This window comes from Lepidothrix coronata, unplaced genomic scaffold, assembly GCF_001604755.1.
Source record: "Lepidothrix coronata isolate B3197 unplaced genomic scaffold, Lepidothrix_coronata-1.0 Scaffold12, whole genome shotgun sequence".
Classification (NCBI taxonomy): domain Eukaryota; kingdom Metazoa; phylum Chordata; class Aves; order Passeriformes; family Pipridae; genus Lepidothrix; species Lepidothrix coronata.
This window is the reverse complement of record NW_016690192.1, coordinates 2,408,677-2,428,904: the sequence shown is the minus strand read 5'-3', so window position 1 is coordinate 2,428,904 and position 20,228 is coordinate 2,408,677. Positions and strand designations below refer to the sequence as shown.

Below are 20,228 nucleotides of genomic sequence, written 5' to 3'. Positions count from 1 at the left end.
TAACTGGGTCCCCTTTCACCTGAGGTGTATGAGCTTGAAATGGGTTTCTTGAAATGGATTGTCTGAATCCCCTTTCTTTGTCAAGACTTGCGTTGTCTTTGGCTTGGTGGTTTCTGTAGCTTTTCGTCGGTGACTTTTATACTTGACATTGTTAAAATGTCCTTAAAATTTCATTACTTGACATAATTGAGGGGAACTTCCACTCTGCCCTCCGGGCTGAATGGTTGAGTGGAGGAGACTGTTTTGCTGGCAAGAACGTAAAAATACCGCAAGAAACGTGTCGTTCAGGTAACCAGCTCTTTTTATTGATTAATATCAAGGATTTCCTCAAAGGCGTCCCCTCGGGTAGCGCAGGTCGGCGATGCGGATAGTTGGGACACAGAGCAGCCGCCAGGCTCGGGAACAGCCGCCTGAGCCCGCCCGCCCTCAGCCGGTCCCGCCCCTCGGCGCAGCCGCGGAGCCGCCGGGGCCGCGCCGGGCGGGAGCGGAGCCGAGGTGAGCCGGGCCCGGCTGTCCCCGTGCGGCCCCTCCGCCGTCCTTTCCCCAGCCCATCGCCCCGCCGGCCCCTCCCTGCGCCGGGCCGGGAGCGCTCCCAGCCCACCCCGCTGGGGCCGGGGGTCCCGGCGTGCTGCCCGCCCGGGCCGGGCGGAGCGCGGGGTGCGGCCGGGCCGGGCTCCCCGCGCCCTGGGGAGCGCGATCCGCGGGGCCGCCCCCGCTCCTTCCCTCTCGCTGTGTGGGGGTGCCGGTGGGAGCTGCGGGTCCGCGCTGCCTGCCCTCGTCCGGCCCGCGGTGCGCTGGGACAGGCAGGGTACTGACTTTGGGTTTCGTGTGCTCTCAGTCCCTCAGAGAGACAGCCCTGTGAAATTCATGAACCAACATGCTCGGCAGAAGACCTAAAAAGAGCCCGCAGGCAAAGGGCCAGGGAGCTGCAGTTGCGAAGCAGGTAAGGAGGGCAGAGGGCCAGGGAGATGTGCTTGCAGAGCAGGTAGGGAAACCTCCTGCTCCCGCTGCTCCTCAGGGTAGGCTGGTTCAGAGCACTTGCTGCTCTTTTCCTGCTGGAATCTCCCATGCCTTAATCAAACTGCAGGACCATGAAAAAAATTAAACTGTGCGGTGCCTGTTTTCCTGCTTTCTCCTCTAATGCATTCTTTTTAGAGTAAATAGCTGATATGCAGCAGAGGGAAGCCACATGTTGTAGTGCTGTAATCTTTGCATGAGACCTCATGACTCATGCTTACAGTATTTTCTTAGCCCAGCTACTTTGAGGTTTAATAATAACTTCGGTAGCTCTGGGAAGGCTTTCCTAACATCTCTAAGAAAGCAGAAATAAGAAAACCAGAATATCAAGCAACAACTTCAGGAGCATACATGGGGGAACAATAAGTTGCTAACCAGAGACAGTTAATTTCCCTGTGTATGGTCTTTTTTTCTTGCAATAGATAGACTGATAAGCCTATGCCTCTTCCCTGTAGCTAAAAGTGAGCCTAGATGTGCCTGTGTGTTGGGTTTTTTTTCATACTGTTTACCTTTGGATATAGTTTCAGAAGCCCTGTGGAGAGAAACATGATTTAGTCTGGGCTGACAGGTGTGAGAAGTCAGGCAACAGTGTCAAAATTAGAAATACAGCCTGGACAAAATTCTGTGTAGAATAGTAAAGAAAACCAGAGTATAGTTAGAGGTAAAGAGTATGTTACAAGCTGAATGGAACTTCAGAAACCTTCAAAGGTAGAATAGAGGCAAGTAACAGGTGGAATGACTGGAGAGATATATGTATGTGTATATATATATATGTATATATATATATATATACACACAGTATGCCTTACAGCATGATGACTTTTTCTTGAAACAAATAGCTTGTTCACTTTCAAATTAACTCAGTTTAATCTCGTTTTGTGCTATGTAGTGTATCAGTTGCAAGTTTTTTTGTAACTTATTTTTTTCTGTTGTATTAAACATTTCTTTAACATTATTAATTTAATTGGAAAATGTGCTTTACCGAATGGATTGAGAGACCTGGAGCTGGTGCTGCTGGATTCTGTTTTTGACTTAATTTGTCACTACACTGGGTTCACTTTGTACACTTGCAGTGTGGTAATGAACAGATCAAATGTGCTCCTGCTCCATTTTGCACGTTGAACTTGAATCTTTGGATCACCATTATAAATATTCCCTATTTAAATCTTGTCCTGACCTTCTTTCCATTCTGTCCCAGACTGCAAATACATTAGTTTTGTTCTATGGCCAGGGGATGAATAAGGCAGAGGGTGCCTGGCTGATCTGCCCAGTGCCTTATGGAATGGCAAGGGCAGGATTGGGACTAGTAAACAGGTTGCTGATGATTTTGAGTGCTGTTGCTGTAGTCTCTGTTTCTCAGCTATGCTTCACATTCTTCTTTGGGATTATAAAAGAGTTCAGGGAGGGACACAAAATATTTCAGGGCAGTAGCCACCAGCACCTCAATTTCTACAGGGTTAAAAGAAAAAGTTATTGCACATACTAGTTTATAAAGTGAGACAGCTTCAGCTTCTTGCAGCACTTCAGATCCTTGAGACAGGAGGAGGTTGTTAACTCTTGTAATAATGACAACTGATGTTTTTTTCTGTGCTGGAGAGAAGCTCAAGTGCTGCCTCCTTGGCCCTGTGAGGATCAATAAGCCAACAGGGGCTTGTGCTTTGGAAAAGTCTGAGGAAAGCTGCTCCACCTACCTCATAGGATGAATCTAAATCAGTTAATTCATGTTTATAAAAAAGCTTAGCATACTTCAACTAAAATATTTTTTTCTGGGGGAGTTAGTACCTTAACCAGCAATATAAAAATTGTGATAAACTGACATTTTAGCAGAATGCCTTTTAGATTCAGACATCCATCAAGATGTTTCTCTGATGTCCTGTGGCATGTTTTGTGCAACTGAGTGCTAACCCCCGCTGTCAGGTTCTGTTTGCTGTTATTAATATACTCCCTGAGATGTTATCCCTGAGCTGATGATCTGTCCAGCCGGGTGGTGCAGTGTGGGCATTGCTGGGTTTTAAAGGCTGTGTTTCCCTGTGTGTGCATGTGCTTCCCGTGTGTTCATGATTTAGAAACCGAGCTAACAAGGAGTACAGAACAGTTCTGTGTTTAGAAAGCTTCTTCAAGAGATAAGGGTGAGGTCTCTGCAGTGCCCACATGTCAGACCTGTTGTGTGTAAACAATGAGTGAATATTTTTTAGCTTAGCTGTCACAGGCGCTGCCCTGAACTTCCCTGATGGTATCTGCTTTATGAGGCTCAGTTAAACAAACAACATTTTATTTTACCTTGTTCTGCCAGACTGTTGAATAGGCTTGATTTTTAAGAAATCATAGTTTGTGTAGAGTATTTGTGGCTTATTAAGACTTAAGTACTTTGCATCAGTTGTAAGTGCCTGATATGCACTGTTTTGGTTATAGAAGTGGTATGACAGGGGGCTGTCAAAAAAAAAAAAAAAGAGCAGAATTCAGAATGCATGAAAATGTCTAAATAATCCATGCAGTGTAATGTTTTTGGGTGTCATCTTTGTTCTGACTGCAGGTTTTTTTTACTCTTCTTTATTGTTCTTTTCCCTTGGCTCCAGCTGGGGCTGTTTGTAGAGTTCAATCCTGAGGAGATGCTGTTGGGAGCAGAGGAAGGTGGGGATGATGGGGACCTGGAAGCAGAGCTGGCTGCTCTCACAGGAGCACCAGTAAAAGAAGGGAAATCGAAACCAAAGGGGAAAAGTAAGTTAAAATATTTTATTTATTGGCAACCTGAATAATTTATTAAAGTTACCTTTAATAAATTTATCCAAAGTTATTACTTATCTAAAGAATCTTTAGGTTTATCTAAAATGTTTTCTGTCACTGGTAGAAGCTGAAATTGCAACTACCCTTTCCTTTACTGTGAAAGATTTAAGTTATTACTCCACAAAAAGGGTAAGAGGATTTTTTTTCCATGCTCTTGTAGACATAGGAAAAAGATCTCTGAGGGCCAGCCAATTTAGTGACTAAATTAAGACATGCTTGTTTAGCATATGAAGTCCTAAAAAGGTATAGTAGGTGCTGGATGATTTCTAAAGGGAAATTGGAGGGTGGGTTGTTTGTCATCTGGTTGTTCTTCTGGTTTTGTTTAAAGAATGAATTTACTGAATGATCATTATATTTTTAGTTACTTGGAGTCTGTAACTAAAATTGAATCCCATTTTTAAGAGGGAAATTCTGGAACTGATGGAATTGTTGGGAGAATCCTGTACCTTGTGTTGGGAAAATTATGTAGCTTGTGTTGTGCAGGAGGTTAGTGTGTCTCTTGGGATGGATCGTTACCATTCCTAATATTTTAAGGGTCTGTTAACTTTGTCAGATAGTGTTTGCATGCAGCTATGCAGTGTTTCTCAGGATTGCTGGAATCTACTGTGAATCAAGGCTGCTGCTGAGAGGGACACTAGTGGGCATGCTCTGCCTCTGAGCAGATCCGTGTTTGTGGATAAACATGGGTGAGCTGGCTCAGGAAACCGATCTATGAAAATAAACTTTTGTTGTGCTGGGCTTTCAGCTGGATCAGGTCCTTGGTCTGGTTTGCTCCCTGCCTGTTTGAGCTGCAAGGGAGGGGTGGCAGCAAGTGGTTGAGGTGGGACAGGGAAAATGGGACCTAGCCTGGATTCCAGGTGTGTGAGGTGCTGGAAAGGAGGGTTAGGGCACCTACAGCCTTATTTGCAACTCTGCAGTAATTTGCCTGTAATGCCACACAGAGCAGCAGGGAAATGAAGGATTTTTAAATATTTAGAAATAGTGACTCTATAAACACCAATATATTTTTAAATATTTAGAAATAGTGACTCTATAAACTCTATAAACACCCTCTCTGTTGATGAGAGACAGAGAAGGTGTTTCTTTCTAAAACTAAATTCTGAATAATTTCCACTTCTCCAGATTAACTCTTAGAGCTAGTAAGCACAATTGTACAAAAAGCACAATAGCAGAATTTTGGCCATTGGACACAGGTTACTCGTGGCTGAAACATGCATGTTTTGAGGGTGAACTTGCATCAGCTTTTCAGGTGCTGACTTCCTTCTCACCCTGATCATATCACTTACTTGTGTTTTTTCAGTCTCTTTATTCTGAAGAGGAAAATGACACTTTAGACAGTGCAAAATTAATGTTTACTGTGCTTTTAAAATGTATGTGTTATGGCTCATAAAATGATTTTCCAGAATAATTGGCAGCTGTTCTTTTCCTGGTAGCATTGGAAGTGTATAGATTAGAAGCTTGTGGAAGATGGACAACTGGACAGCTGGCACTGGGGACTCAGGAGAGCTGGTACATTGTAATGGTGAGGGCAGGATGGAGAGGAAAAAGGAGAGGATACAGTAGGGACAGGGGAGAAACAGATCCTGTCTGAAAAAGGACAGAAGAAAGGGTTCCAGTACAACACAAGCTGGTGCTCAGTTTTTGTCTGAGCACAAGGTGCAGTAATTCCCTCCTGGATTTACATCCTAGAGCTCTGATGGGGGTGGGGAAGTGATCTCCTCCTCCAGCTTGAACATGCAGGCAGCAAAAGCTGTACCGTTGCATCATCTTCAGCACAGAGATCCCTGCTCCTCGTGACTGAGAAATGCTGGCTGGGCAGCCACTTGTGTGTTTGAAATTGTGGCCTCAACTTGTGCACTGGATTAGAGCTGAACAAACCTTCTGAGGAGGCTTGATTGGATTTTTGCCTCTAATGGGGTTTTCTGTACAGCCAGTTCCTTTGGATGTGACCTGGTGTCTGAGTTGCTCATATATTTGACCCTTAGCAAAACTCTGCAACATGTTTGATATAAGCACTGAAGCACTGATAGGGTAAATCAGATTATTTGAACAGAAACAGCTTTGTACCTGGATTAATTTTCAGCTGATACAGCAAATGCAGGGAGTGAGTGGGATCTGTTTAAATTGACTGTAAAGCTCTATCATGAAGATGTATATTTTGTGCCACTGGTGAGTCACTTCCCTATGCAGACATATGACTGTATCAGAGGCATTTCCATGGACAGCTGGGATTTGTGTGCAAACAACTTCACCTTTGAGAGTGTGTGGGGGAAGTTGATAGTTTAGGAAGATGTGGTTGGCATAGCATGAAGCAGAGATGAGAACTCAGCAAGAAGAAGTTAAGTAGAGTTTTCAGGATGAAGACCAGAAGCAAACCTGCAAAATGAAGGAGCCAAGAAAGATTTGGAAAAGGCAAAATCTCATGGGCATGAGACAGCAGGGCAGAAAATGTGCAAGTGTCTTACTGCCTGCCTTGACTGTTACTCTCAGAAACACTACTATTGCTTTTCCTGGATGCTGACTTCCTCAGTCTGACCTTTATCCATGAATATACTGCATTTACCTATGAACTTGTCTGATAAAGGGGACACAAGAGGGGAAGTCACTGCTCTCTTTAGCTGGTAACAACTCCTTTAGGATTTATATCCAGTGACTGCATGAACTGTTACTTATGGTTTATGGCTCCTTGTGCTTTCCTTTTACAGCTCCTCTGCCCATGGATCATATTGAAAAGATGGCTGCAGAGTGTATGAAGGACCTGAATGAAGATGAGGAGGAAGATGCAGATGATGAAGACTTGGAGAAAGATACAGACCTGTTGGTATGCGTAACTGTTAGCAATAAGTTTTAGTATGTATTTTTTGTAGCTTTTTTTAAAACAGAACTGCATTTTGCAAAAATGTTTGTTAACTTTGTGGTGAGAAGCTAAAATACTGCAAAAGCATTATGTTAGATACAAGTCTTTGCAGGATTCAACCCCCTGCACACCAGAGCAAGAGAGTTTCCTAACTAACATTCTTATGTGTGAGGGTCTTAGAGAAATGGGAGAACAGCAGGAATCCCACTCTGTGACAGCTGGTGAAATACAGCCAGGGAGATTCTCCTTAAAATGATTGCTGTCACAATTTTGCTGCTGCTTCAAGTAGTACTTGGCCTGAGAGATTGTCTCCCAAGAAATTCTTGGTAATTTCAGTGAGTAATCTAATTGGCAGGATTTGAGGAAAGATGTTGAAGAGTGGTTTGGACTGCCATTGTTATTAGATGCTTTTTGGGAATTTCAGATTTAGGTTTGCATGATCTCTGTAAAAGTACTTCTCTGAACTTCTCCAGCTTCAGATCTCCAGCCACAAATTTGTGTGATGATCCTGAGCTGCAGTGTGGCTTTTCAGTGGCATCTGGAACCAGTTTCATTTAAAAATAAAAAATAAAATTAAATTTAAAAGAAGGCTGGAATATAAGATCTTTAGACTCTTCACTTGTGTTCAAGATCCAGCCAAAGATTTTGGAACTTGAGATTTTTTATTTTTGTCTTTTGAGAACATAGAAAATTTTGAGGAAAAGCCTTTTGTTGGCATTTACTTTTACTTTAGGCAGAATTGCAAGAAGTTCTGGGGGAGGAAGGTGAGACAGGAAGCTGTGAGGATGAACTGATAGCGACAGAGCCATCCCCAAGTGAACCAGAGGATGAACAACCTGAGCTGCAGTCACAGGTAGGAATGAGCTTCGTGTTCCTCACAGTTTTGCTGAATCACTGTTGTCATGCTGGTATGAGGATCACAAACAGGGATCTTAGACAGATCTCCTGTCTTCCAAGGAAGGGAAAATTGCACTGTTGATGTCTTCTCTGTGGAAACCAATGCTGTTAGTCCTCATGCAGTCAAATCAATTCAATTACTGCATGTTTCTGTTGTGTGCTGCAGATTCCAGTGCCCCTGTACATTGGGCCCATTAGTAAATGAGACTGAGAGAGTTTCTGTAGAAATAATGGCAATAATTACATCAGTAGCCATCTGTAGGGTCTCTCTAGCTGTGGAGAGTTTGAGTAGCTACTCATAACTTTGCTTAGGCTGCTTTTGTCACTGAACTAATTCCAGGCTGTAGGAGGAGGAAAAAGAGCTCTTGTTGTAGAAGCAGGTTGAAGCCCAGAAGGGAGCAAACTAGCATATTTTAAAAATAAGAAAGGAAAAAAAATCAGGATTTGTGCCAAAATACCCCTTCACACCCTCTGTTGTGTGTGTTTGAGAGACTTTACTGTTCTCTTCACCTACTCACTGACCACATGGCTCCAATTACCCTGTGACTGTGAGTTTTCCAGATGTCTCCACCCATTCTTCTCTATGATGCCTTTGAGGGAAAGCCCAGAGGTGGATCCAGGGTCCATTAGTGCCACACAAACACTCCTCTGTTTTAGGGCTATTCCTTCCTTGCGCGCCCAGTTCTCGGGAGCGGGCGTAGAGCAGGAGGATTTGTATTTCAGTGCTGTGGGAAAACTTGTGTAGCTGGATGAAATAAGTTTTCTTGACTTGTTTTATTGTTTTTTCTGAGACCTCCTCACTTCCTGCTGTTACCAGTGAGCTACAGCAGACCCTGGAGAGGAGAATTGCTGACTACAGGACAGTGATTTCCAACGCCAGGGAGTCGGGTGAGGGGGCCAAAATCCGCCGCTACGAGAGAGGCCTGAAGGTGAGTTGGCTTCACCAGGTGTGTGAGGGGGAGGCAAAGGCAGTTCTCTGAAATGTAGCCTTTCCAGGTGCATGAATTTGTGGTCTTTTCCAGGGGTGTGAATTTGTTGAAAGGGGAGAGGGATCTTGATATGCCTTGTGTTACTTTAAAAGCGTTTGTTGTTTCTTACTACCAACCTGATACAGCAAATACACAGATAAGGTGTAACTTCAGCTGTCTTTTATGCATGAACTTTGTTGCTGTTGAGTGTGGGTAGTGGTAGCTGTAGGCAGGATTTGTGGTACATGCTGGATTTAAACCCACCAGTCAGGATCTGGATTGGACCTGTGGTGACTGTTCAGTGTTACCTTAAAGCAAAGTTCAGGAGCTTTCCTAGGACATACACATTCCAGTTCATCCCTGTTGCCTTTCTTGGGTACTAACCTTCTGCTCAGTTCTGTGAGACAAAGGGAAGGGATGTCTTTCCCTGAGTGTCTTGACCGTGCTTGAAAATGAATAGAACGGGATTTCTCATTCAGAAAATTAAAAGCTGCAGCACAGAGCGGTTCCTCAGCCTTGCCTGGTTTCAGGCAGGTGGCGTGCTTGCAGTGAGTTGTGGTGCTTGGTGATTACTGCTGTGCAGGGCCTGGATTTCCCTGTTTGCTTTCGTCTGCTCCCCTGCATCACCTCAGGCAGCAGCTCTGTCTTGTTGAGCAAAGCTTTGTAGCTCAGAGCTGTGCTCTGAGAGAAGGGTGTCATGGCTCACTAGATACCAGGTGTCTTGTGGTACAAAGGGAACAACTCAGGCCAAACCCAGGGGAGGAAATGGCCAAGAAAAATGTCCCTGTGTATCCCCTGCCTGCCAGCTCTGAAAGGAATGTGCACGAAACCACCTGACCTTTCAGAGAGCAAGAGGAATGGGCAAAGCAGCTATTTTGTCCAGTAATGAAGCTTAGTGTGCTGTTTGCCACTTCCTTTATTTTTCAGGGAAGGGGAGTTTCCCTGTGCCTAAGCAGTGTAACCAAGCATAATAAACTAGATCTCACTTCACAGGTCAGAGTTCCTTAATTAGCACAATGATATGCCGTCAAATGGTGTAGAGTTCTCTCTTGTACGTAGTTCTTGGAACCGTGAACTTTAAGCTTAATGTTTAATTCCATTTCCAGTCAGTCTGTCATCCCCCACGTGTGTGGGTTGCTGTACTGGTCTGAACCCCAATCTCACAGTCAGTTTAAAGTATCTCTGCCAGTTACTTAATAGGTCAAACAATGTCATGGCTGACCAAAAATAGCAGTGATTCTGGCACTGATGGGATTTCGTCGTCGTTGTCTTTCTGTGCTTCTGTTTCAGTTTCTGTGGACATGCAAGAAGTAAAACTTTTGTTTTGGATTCAAGTTCATGGTGATCTTTTGTCTGAACCTTAAATTAAATTTAAAAAAATAAAAATACTGTGGGAGGTAATATTTTGGGGGGGAAGGGTTTTCAGAAAAGGAGCAGCAGTTAACCCCAGTTGCAAACGGGGAGATCTGCTTACCCTGGGTCACCAGCCAAAGCTCCATTTCCTTCGTTAGTATTTAATGGATTTTTTCCTTGCATTAAATGGGTTTCCTTCCCTAAATCCACATAGGCAGTGACCTTTCAGAGCAGTGTGTTTCATTTTGTTTTAAAGACATAAAATCCTTCTGCAGTTGGTATGAACAGCTTCCTTGATGACTTTCTGTGATAAACTTGATTGGGTCACATCCAATAGTTCTGGGTGTTGAAGTACTTGAATTTATGTAGTTTGGGTAGCATATCCTTTGCATTGTGTGGCTCTGATATAACTGGACACCTTTCCCTGGTGCTGAAGTTGGCCTTGCAGAAAAACAGGGGGCTGAAGGGCAGCAATCTGTAGTGTGTAACAGATCCCATCACATATAAGGGAATGAATTTTTGTTTTAGTGATTTTATGCTAGTAATGTGTTTGATGGAAGTGCCTATTGTTGTTCCATCTCTGTCAGACACTGGAAACCATGCTGGCTGCAGTGAAGAAAGGCAAAAAAATCAATGAGGAAGAAATGCCACCTCCTGTTGCAACAGGAAAGAGTTCTTACATATCTCAAGCCACAGGAGTGGAACCAGAGAATTCAGGAGATTCCCCAGAGGATAAAGCTGAGTGTGCTGCAGATGATGAGCAGCAGAGCTCTCCTGAGGCAGTGGAGCAGCTGGAATCAGAGTCTCTACAAGGTCGTGCTGCCACTTACCCTGCTGTGGAAACAGGTACTGTGACCTGAGAGGAGAAGCAGTTGCAACACTGTTTTAATGCTACCTCTTCCCTCATGTTTGTGTTGTGTAGCAAAGCACTGCTTGTGTTGGAGCTTCCCTGCTGAATGTCTCAGAGCTCTCCATGGAGTGCTGAATTTCTGGCAGTGGAATCAGTTGTTATTGCAGAGCTCTTATATGCATGGTATCAGTACCCTTAACTTTTCCTGTGCTACAGTTTCTCCTTCAGTATTTGACATGTGGAATTCCAACCTTTGAATAGTTTTGAGATATTGACTGAAAGACCTTTTTTTTTTTTTTTAAATTGGAAAAGTGGAACTGTTGGGTCTGGTAGGACCTCTGACTGGAGGAAGAAGAATATCTGTAAAATGCCTGATTCAGATGTGGGTTGGCATAGATGGGCACAGCAAGGGGTGCACATCTGGGGTACTCTGTGTGTCTCAGCATTGTTCCATCCTCACAGATCTCCAGCGCAGCAGCACGCGAGCAATGCTGCTCATGAGGCAGAAGGAGTACAAATTAGCAGCTCTAAAAGCCAAGCAGCAAGGGGACCTGGAGAGAGCAAAGGAATACATGAGGGCAGGCAAGGTATGCACACAGAAAATCCTGAATGCTGAACATCCTCTCTGCTGTACCCCCAGGCATCACGTGGCAGATACTAATTGTGGCAGCTGGCAAGTCTTGGACATACTTGAATAAATCTTATGTTTGTTTTTTTACTGCATTAGAAATTTAATGTGGTCTTGGAAGCTTTGGACAGTGGACAGCCAATAGACCTCCAGAATATGCCCCCGTCTCCTCAGGGTAAGGCTTGTCTTAAGGAAACCTTTTCAGAAGTCTCTGTGCTGTAATGGAATGATTCTGCTTTTGATTGCACAACTATAAAAAGAACTGAAGATCATTTAGGTCTGAGGCTTTCTGCATATCCACATTCTAATCAAGACCAATGATGGAAAATGAGGTATGATTACTTATATTGAAGTTACTCTGTGAATTACAGGTTCAAGTAAGTGTTGATGTCTAATATTCCTGGTTTTGTAACTTTAGATCATAACCACTATTTGAAGTGGAAAGGAAAGAAGGATAATGGCACATTCTTAAAGTGTACTGTAATATTTGATGGTGTTATGTGTTTAAACAGAAGTTCATCACATCCAAATTGAGAAATTAATGAAGATATTGCAGTGCAGTAAAGTCTAATTTTTTTAAGAAAGTTACCAATATCAAAGATACCTTACTCCTAGTAAGAGAGAGTTTGGGTTTTTTTTAAATAGTTACCATATCCTCAACAGTTAATACTTGGTCTGTGCAGTCCAGTGTTTAAACAATTTCCTTTAGTAGATTGTTTTATTCTAACAAACTAAATGACAGATTATTTCAGTAAATCATGAGATTCATGACACAAGTTATAAACTGATCATTAAATGGCATTACAGAGCAACTTCACCAAACACATAATCTTGCAAGACTTTTGCAGCAAATAATATTTAGTTTTCTGAAATACCTACTGTTATACAATGTCAGAAACTGGAGTTTCTGAATTGGTGGTATTAGTTTCTTCCCTTTTCCAGCAAATCTTTTGTTACTAGGATATTTTAGTCAATTAGCAGTCTTGTTCACTCTTTCCATCTGCCAAGACAAGAAGTTATATTCTGGGGAGAGAATTCTTAGAATACTTGAACTGTTTTTACTTTTTTTTCCTCTTCAAGCAACCCTAACCCATATTAAATCAGCACTGGAGATTTTCTGTTATAAAGCATTTGCTCTGAATAGTGGGAACCTTAGACTTAACTAGCCATGGAGATACTGTTTTGAAGCAAAAAATCTTTCAGGAAGTTGATGTGATCAAATTGATGGTTTTCTGAGTATCATGTCTTGACTTGCTCTACATGGAACACACTGTGAAACTTCCCGCTTTCCTTGCTTTGCAGATCTTGAAAGTTTTGGAAACGTACAAGATGCATCCAAGCAAAAGGTACCGTCTCGAGTGGGAAGTTCCCAGGATCTTGCAACAGCTGAACCTCAGTCCAAAGAAGCTTCAGGTAGGACTTTTGGATTTTTGTAGCAAGTCGTGGAAGTAATACAGGTGGGAAGGCACTTTAAGGTCTGCCCTGTCCCACTGAGTTGCAGCAGGATTGAGTAAACCTACCTAATGTTCCTGAGTATTGTTTGCTGCTGATCCCATCTGTACTTTTATTCTGGATCAGTAGTGGAAGTAAAGGTTAATGAACTTCCTTTAGAACAAAGGTGTTCATAATAAAACTTCCCAGTGATGGTGTTGTCACTGCAGAAAGTGAGGAAGGGGAGTAAAAAGGCAGCTTGTATGTTTTGAAATCTTCATGATATAGCATTTCATTGTCTGTCTCGTTCCAAGATTCCCTGCAGCAGCCAAAAACGGTGCTGGAGGCACTGCAACAGCGCCTGGACAAGTACAAATCAGCAGCAGCACAGGCCAAAGCGAGCGGGGATGAGCGGAAGGGCAGGATGCACGACAGGATTGCCAAGGTAAAGCCAGAGTTGTGGCTGTTTGTGTCCAGCAAAGGCAGTTGAACTAGTTCTCTTGCTGAAGACTTTTTCAAGGCTGAAATAATTTGTGTATTGTCCTTCTGTTTGAAAAGAGGTCCAGTAGGGAAGCTGGAAAGCATTTGGAGAAAGACAGAGAGACAATGCACATATTGTAGCAAAATACTGAGTCTTCTACAGTGTTTGTGCTGGTTAAATACAAATGGTTGCTAATTTATAGTCAGCTCCACTGTATGTCTTCCTGATTGCAGCAATACCAGGATGCCATAAGAGCCCATAAGGCAGGGAGAAAAGTGAATTTTTCTGAGCTACCTGTTCCTCCTGGTAAGTGTGAACATAAAATGCCCTAATACCTAAACTTTTGCATACCTTCTGGGCTCAGAAGGGGTTTGCAGATATTGCCTCCTCATCCTGTGGGACATCTCCTTCTTTTTCTCAGTGAGTAGGGTGGCCTTGCTGTTTGATGGTATGTGAAACTGCTTACTGATGTACTCCCAAACACTGACACTGGTGAATATTCCTGCCTATTGACTGTTTGATAGCAGGTAAAAGTAGTCTACAGAGACAAAACAAATCATGCCCATGGTCACACTGAGGCAGGAACTGAGCCTTCTTCTGGAGACACTGTCCTGTTTATCTTCTTTAGAACACAAGAGTGCTGTGTCTGTAAAAGTTTGGGCAAGCTCAGCTGTGAATGCTCTGCCTCTGATTTGCATGATACCATTTCTCCCCTAGGAAGCATCTTTGCTTTTATGTTGTGCCCGATGCGTTCTTCTACAAGATACACTTGGCCCTGCAAAGCCATGCCTGGATTTTTTAAGTTAGAACAGACACGGACCTTGTGGCATTTTTGTCACCGTCAGATGTTGCAGTGGCAGCACTGCAGTGGTAGGAAAGTGGGCAGTGCCAGCTCTGTCAGGTCATGGACTACTTTGAAGGTTCCCTGCTTAGAGCTGGCCATGAAAGGGCATTTAGCATGTCTTATTCTGGAACATAATCCCTTTTTTGGTAAACACCAGTTTCTGTAAGGGTGAGGTACTCCATACTCCATATTTACACCTCTGGAAACATGGAGAACTCCTCCATTTCCTTACATATGAGCTGCATGTTTTCAGCCATCATTTAGAGGCCATAGGATTTACACTGAGACAACCCTCAGGCAGCCACTGAACCAGAAGTCAATTGTCCTGGGCTGGCAGTGCCTTTCATTGCATCTGGGTGGTGACAAGTACCAGCCCTGTCATCCTTGGAGACAGAAATGCTGCTGAGTAATGGATTGAATGTCACAGGGGGCAGCAGCACAGGGTTCTGTGTTCTGCCTGCCTGAGTACCTCAGATTTGTGCTGTCCCCAGAGCAGCCATCTCCAGGTTTAGAAGCAGTTTAGTCATTATTTCTTAACACTTCTCATGAGACTGGCAGCAAGAATGTCCGCTACACATTAAATGAGAGAAATCTTAAGACATTTTATTGTAGGGACTTTGAATGTCTCTTGTTTGAAGCTGACACTAAACTGGTTATGTGGGAGTTTATCTTCTTCCCATCCTTAAAAGAACAATAAAACAATGAAAATAATTATTCTTCATACACTTTGCATTTAACTACTTTGATTCTGTTTTACTTTGCAACCTCTGCATTGCAGTAGCTTTTCAGCAGAGACTGTGTTACCCATCTGTCAGCACTGGATTGTTTGTTACTTCGGGGTTAGCACTAATTTTCTGCTGGACTCTCTACCTGCTAAGGTGAGGCAGCAGTGAGAGGGGGAAAAAATGAGACTAAATTCTTTGCTGGTTCTGGGGACATCTTTACTACTGAAGTCTTGAGGTTGTGAGGTTCCTTGGCTGGCTGCCAGTTGCTAAGCTTGGAAAACTGCTCTGTTATTGCATCATTTTACTCTATCCCTTTAAGCCTGAGTTTCTGTGAGAGATCTGATCTTAAGCCCACCACTCAGACTTTGTCTAGCAAGGCTTTGTGGCCTTGACCTCAGTCTGGTTACACTGAATTCCAAAATATATTAGATAATAGATATTTGGATAGAAACAGTTTTACAGAAAACAAGAAATATGAAAGACATAGTGTAGGTCATATGCAACTCTCTATTTCTGTATTCCTTTCCTATCCAGGGTTTCCCCCTCTTCCCGGTGTTGCAGCAACAGATGGTGGCAGCACAATAGCCGCTGTTCTGGAAAGTGCCAGCAAACTGGCAAACATGGAGGAGAATGATGAAGAGGAGGAGGTCAGTATTTCCTAGTAGGACATGTAAAAGTTGAAATGCTTCTCTTGTGGCAGCAGACACGAGGCTGTTTGATTTCCAGGGAAGGGTACTGAGATGAAATACATTTCCCAAAAGACCCCAAAAATCTGAAGAGTACAGGATCTCAGTAGTAATTGCAGTTTGCATTGTATTGTAGGGGACACAGAGAGGTGAGATGTTGTTACAGTCAGTACCTTCAGAGTCTGAATCCAGGGTTTGACTCTTCCATAGCTGTCTTGTATGTGGGTTTTATTTTCAAAGCAAACACTTCAGATCCCCTCCACCCCTTTACATTGTTCTAAAGTACTTAAATCTGTGCTTTTATCCTGCATCCCAGTAGCTTCCCATGTTTGTTCTTCCCCAGGATGTTCAATACTTACTGCTTTTTGTCAGGCTGCACCAGCCTTTAGACTTTGGTTTGATTTCTTTCTCTCTCTAGATTTGGTTGACAGTTGTTTGTGCTTTCACCTCGAGTAGCTTTTAATGGAGAGAATTCCTGGATGATTTTTTTCTGCATGGAGCTGCTTTTTTAAAAATCACCACCAATGTTGTTCAACATTCTTTTTATTCTGTCTGTGGTGGAGTTTTGATGCTTGTTTAGGTCAGCTACCTCCAGAAGCTAAAATTTGCTTCTGGAATGCTATGCTCCCCTCAAAGGGATACCAGAAGGCTGATACAGTGATAGCCACGGTTGTTGATGTTTGGGGTGCTGTCCTCAGCTCTGGAATAGATTTTATGTGTTTAATGTGAAATTCTCCTTGTTTTGTCAGAGTGAACCTCTGCCCCAGGCCCCAGTGGCCAAGAAGCCTGCCCAGCTGCCTGGGAAACCCACTCAGGTTGTGAAGCCCATTCCAGTGTCTGCTGTAGCTGAGGAGAGCTCCCCTGAGCACCTGAAACGAGCTGCATCACCCTCCACCCTGGACAAGGCAGAGTCCCTGGATCATCTCCCTCCAGCTGGTAAGGTGAAGGGATCACCATTCCCAGTGATCCACATGCCGGTTGTTCGCTGTAGTTCAGTTTAATACCTTGGTAAAGACTTTTTCATTATGGTTTAGGTATGAGCCTGTGAGTGCGTGGCATAGATTTCCTCTGACAGGAGCCCCAGTATGTACATCTGCTGGAGGGCAGATCCAGACCAGCCATGCAGCTTTATTTCACAGAGATAGCATGTGTAATTATATGGGTGATTGAGTTTTTAATTAATTTTGATGTAACAAGTGTATCGATTCATAATGTTTAACTTGCTCACAGTAGAACTCTGCATATACTCTCATTAAAGGGCTGCCAGTGTGAATTATTCATTGATCCAGTGGAGCTCCCTGCATCACACACTGCTTTCTGCCTGCTGCTTCATCCAGGGATCTCACACTGGCAGTGCTTCATCAATCACTGGGCTGCCTGTTGCTGAGGTCACTGAGCAGTTGTCTGCACAAGATTAATTGTACAGATAGTAAGGGACAGCCACCACCTCACGGTGGGATTTGGGCACACACAGGCACTGCTCAGGCTCTCGCTGATGCCTTGACTGTAATCCCATCCTCCTGTTCTTCCCTGGCTGATTCCCTCAGGATGAAGCAGAGCTGCCTAGTTGGCTGATGCAGGTTCTTCTGGAGAGTGCAAATGCTTTTTTATACAGTGCCCCTGTGATTATCTCATAAATCTTCTCTCTAGAAAACTCCATTACTTGTTTTATAAAGACCACTAAAGTAGTGGTTGTCCATTTTGGCTTTGAAAATCTATGAATCCTCAGGAGTTTCCTGGGTTTTGCAATTTTAGCTGACATATTAATCTCCTTAGTGAATTGCCCTGGATTTATGCAGTGAAGGAATTGATAATACCTGGTCTCTGGTGTTACAGTAATCGATCCTGGGTATTTCAAGTATTCTAAAATAAGACCAGTACGTGCAACAAGAACCTGGACAGAGCCATACCAACATGATTTTTCCAACAAAATATCAGTACTTTGCTGTTGAAAAGTGTATTTCACTAGGCAAAGTGCATTCATGTTATCTTTATCCCCTCAGAATTACGAAGCTGATAAATCCACTGTAAAAATCCTGTATTTTTCTTCCTGAAAAGTGCAGAGTGTGGGCAGGTGTGGGAGTGGAACGGAGCAGTTGCACCTAAGGCCTATGCCAGGAAAGTCCAGGAGCTGGGATTGGTTGTATTAGTGGCTTAGCTAGGTCCATGCTCCACAGATTTTCTTTGAAAATACCTGTGCTCTGACTGAGCCTCACAGAACACACGGGGGGGTTGTCTCAGGGCTGTTTGGGCAAACTCCCTTTTCTAATTAGTTTGAGTTTAGCTGTTTGGGCAAACTGCTCCCAGCAGCAGGACAGCTTCTGGCTCTTCTTCCAGGATGGGGGTAGGTTGGTCATCATCTGCCAGCAGTGACCATGGTGTGAGAGGCACTGGGGTGTTTATTTGCTGAGACAGGCACCTCTTGCAGGGGTTGTTCAGCTTGTGTAACCATGGGTAGAGTGCAGTGGTGAATACATCATGAGTATCTTTGGGAACAGCTGTAATCAGCTCCTGCTGCTTCATTTCCCATGAGGAAGAGGCAGGATGCACCAACCTGGTACAATATAAAGCAGCCTCACTTGTGTAGTTGTCCTTAGTGTTTTGGAAAGGAAAAAGGAGACTTAAGAATTAATGAGAAACTAAGAGGGCAAGGAATTACAAATAAGCAGAGGTAGTATGTCTGAAGTGGCTCATCTGAGGTTTTTTTCTGGCATGTCAGGGGAGAGGGAAGGAATGAGTCCAGAGGATACTCATAATATTTGCTGTTTTTTAGAAGTTACCATGGCAAACTGAGAGTTTGAATTCAGCTGCTGCTTTGGACCAATCAGCTGTGTTGGGGTCTGTCTCCTGCCTGCACATTAGGGGCTGTAATTACACTTGTGACACTTCTGAAGTCATATGAGGATTTTGGTGAAGGATGCTATGAGAGAAGGAAGTTTGTTACTTTTTCTAATGCTTGAAATTGAAAGTGTCCAAGAAACAATAGAGTGCAATAAGGAAATGCCCTTATTGCAATGTCCTTTGCAATAAGGATATTTCCTCATTGCACTCTGTAAGGATATCTGTACTTTGATATTTGATATTGTACTTTGATGTCTGTACTTTCACTGTACTTTTCCTGGCTACAGACTGAACATGGGAAACCTGTTTCAGGGGCATTGCCAGTGTCAGATGAGTGAGGGTTTCTGTACAACTGTTTTTCAGTCAGGGAGCAGCTGGAATTCTTGGAGAACAGGAAAAAACAATACCTGAAGGCGGCCATCAAAGCAAAGAGGGAAAATAACCTGGAACAGGCAAAGACATATCTCAGAACAGCGAAGGGCCTCGACCTAAAGATTGAACAAACCAAACGTGGCAAACCTGTGGACATTTCCAAGGTTAGTAGCACTGGTAATGTTCTGCTTTTTTTCATATTCTTGGACATGTAAGTGCTTACTTTGCCCTATAAGAGCTCTGCAATGTGGTGTTCTTGTGTTGCAGCTGCCATCACCCCCTACAGATGATGAGGGCGATTTTATCTTTGTGCACCATGAAGATGTCAGACTGTCTCAAAAAGCAGATGAAGTATATGCACAGCTCGTAAAATTGCTGAAGGACCAACATGAGGTGACCATTTTATCTTTTTTAATAAATGTTTTGGGGTTTCTTTTGTACATTTCTCTGGGGTTTATTAATATAATAATATCATCGTTGTTTCTGTGGGGTCTTTTGTTTTTCTTTTAAAATACTTACGGTTTTGTGTGTCCTAAAAAGGAGAATTTTCAGACTTGGATTCTCTTGTTATTTGAAGCCTGAGGGTGTGCTTGAAGGCTTGGGACTATCGAATTATCAGTGTTAAATATGAATGCTCAAGTTTGAAAATAGTTTTTTGAATGATTAAGACTAGTCCTTGGGTGAGCCTCATATCTACAAATCAAGTGATTAAAAAGTAATAGGGAGAACAGCTCAAAGAAATACTGTGCTCAGCTTTGGAATTGAAGGATGGGGTGGTGGATGTTTTTGAGTGACTTGGGAGAACTCTTGGCTTTTCTTAAATTAGATTGTCATGAACCTCAAAACCCTCTTCCAATCATGAATGTGTGTGTGAGGCTCATCTGTGTTTGTTTGGTTCTGTTTGTGTTTCAGAGGTGTTTGCAGTATTCCAAGCAATTCATGCATCTGGGAAACGTAGCAGAAACAACTCGGTAAGACCCAGTGCCTGCTTTTAGTCATGCCACAATGCCACTTCAGGCTTGAGTCTTGACCCCAAAGGATGCTGGGGATTGGGTTGGAAAGTTTCTCCTTGTGTGAAAGGGTCAGTAACTATGACTCCTGCACTTCTAGGATGCTCTCAGAGCTCTGGTCTGGGATTATTTTGGGGCCTGTATCTGGCAGAATGCTGTTTCATGTCCCAGTGTGGGTGTAGCTTTTTTATTGGTTTTTTTTTCCTTTTCTATAGGTTTGAGAAACTGGCACAAGGCTGTAAAAAGGACATGGAAATCCTCCAGCTTGCACGAGCACAAGGAATGGATCCTCCAAGCCATCACTTTGAGGAAAGAACCTTTAAAATGATAAGGTGTGGAAAACCAAAAGGATTTCTCAGGCAGGCTGGAATGACTTTTCTGATCTTTCACTCCTGTTTAGGGAATTGTGGGCTTCAGCAAACTCAGATGGCACGCAGGGTTAGGAAAGGATACTCTCATCAACTTAAATACAAAGAATTTTTCT

General features: G+C 43.3%; 1 protein-coding gene across 1 annotated transcript in view; it reads left to right on the top strand.

The window, feature by feature from the left end:
* The first annotated feature begins 451 nt into the window (after positions 1 to 451).
* CC2D1B (coiled-coil and C2 domain containing 1B) overlaps positions 452 to 20,228 on the top strand; it is a 28,803-nt gene continuing 9,026 nt past the window's right edge. The window contains exons 1-18 of the mRNA XM_017805559.1: positions 452 to 495; positions 839 to 943; positions 3,594 to 3,735; positions 6,507 to 6,622; positions 7,392 to 7,511; positions 8,347 to 8,484; positions 10,464 to 10,722; positions 11,189 to 11,313; positions 11,454 to 11,529; positions 12,657 to 12,767; positions 13,100 to 13,230; positions 13,500 to 13,572; positions 15,370 to 15,482; positions 16,271 to 16,457; positions 18,726 to 18,898; positions 19,002 to 19,127; positions 19,647 to 19,705; positions 19,960 to 20,076. Of these exons, the coding sequence (XP_017661048.1) occupies positions 878 to 943; positions 3,594 to 3,735; positions 6,507 to 6,622; positions 7,392 to 7,511; positions 8,347 to 8,484; positions 10,464 to 10,722; positions 11,189 to 11,313; positions 11,454 to 11,529; positions 12,657 to 12,767; positions 13,100 to 13,230; positions 13,500 to 13,572; positions 15,370 to 15,482; positions 16,271 to 16,457; positions 18,726 to 18,898; positions 19,002 to 19,127; positions 19,647 to 19,705; positions 19,960 to 20,076 (2,132 nt within the window). The 5' untranslated portion in view covers positions 452 to 495; positions 839 to 877. The remainder of the gene's footprint in view (positions 496 to 838; positions 944 to 3,593; positions 3,736 to 6,506; positions 6,623 to 7,391; positions 7,512 to 8,346; positions 8,485 to 10,463; positions 10,723 to 11,188; positions 11,314 to 11,453; positions 11,530 to 12,656; positions 12,768 to 13,099; positions 13,231 to 13,499; positions 13,573 to 15,369; positions 15,483 to 16,270; positions 16,458 to 18,725; positions 18,899 to 19,001; positions 19,128 to 19,646; positions 19,706 to 19,959; positions 20,077 to 20,228) is intronic.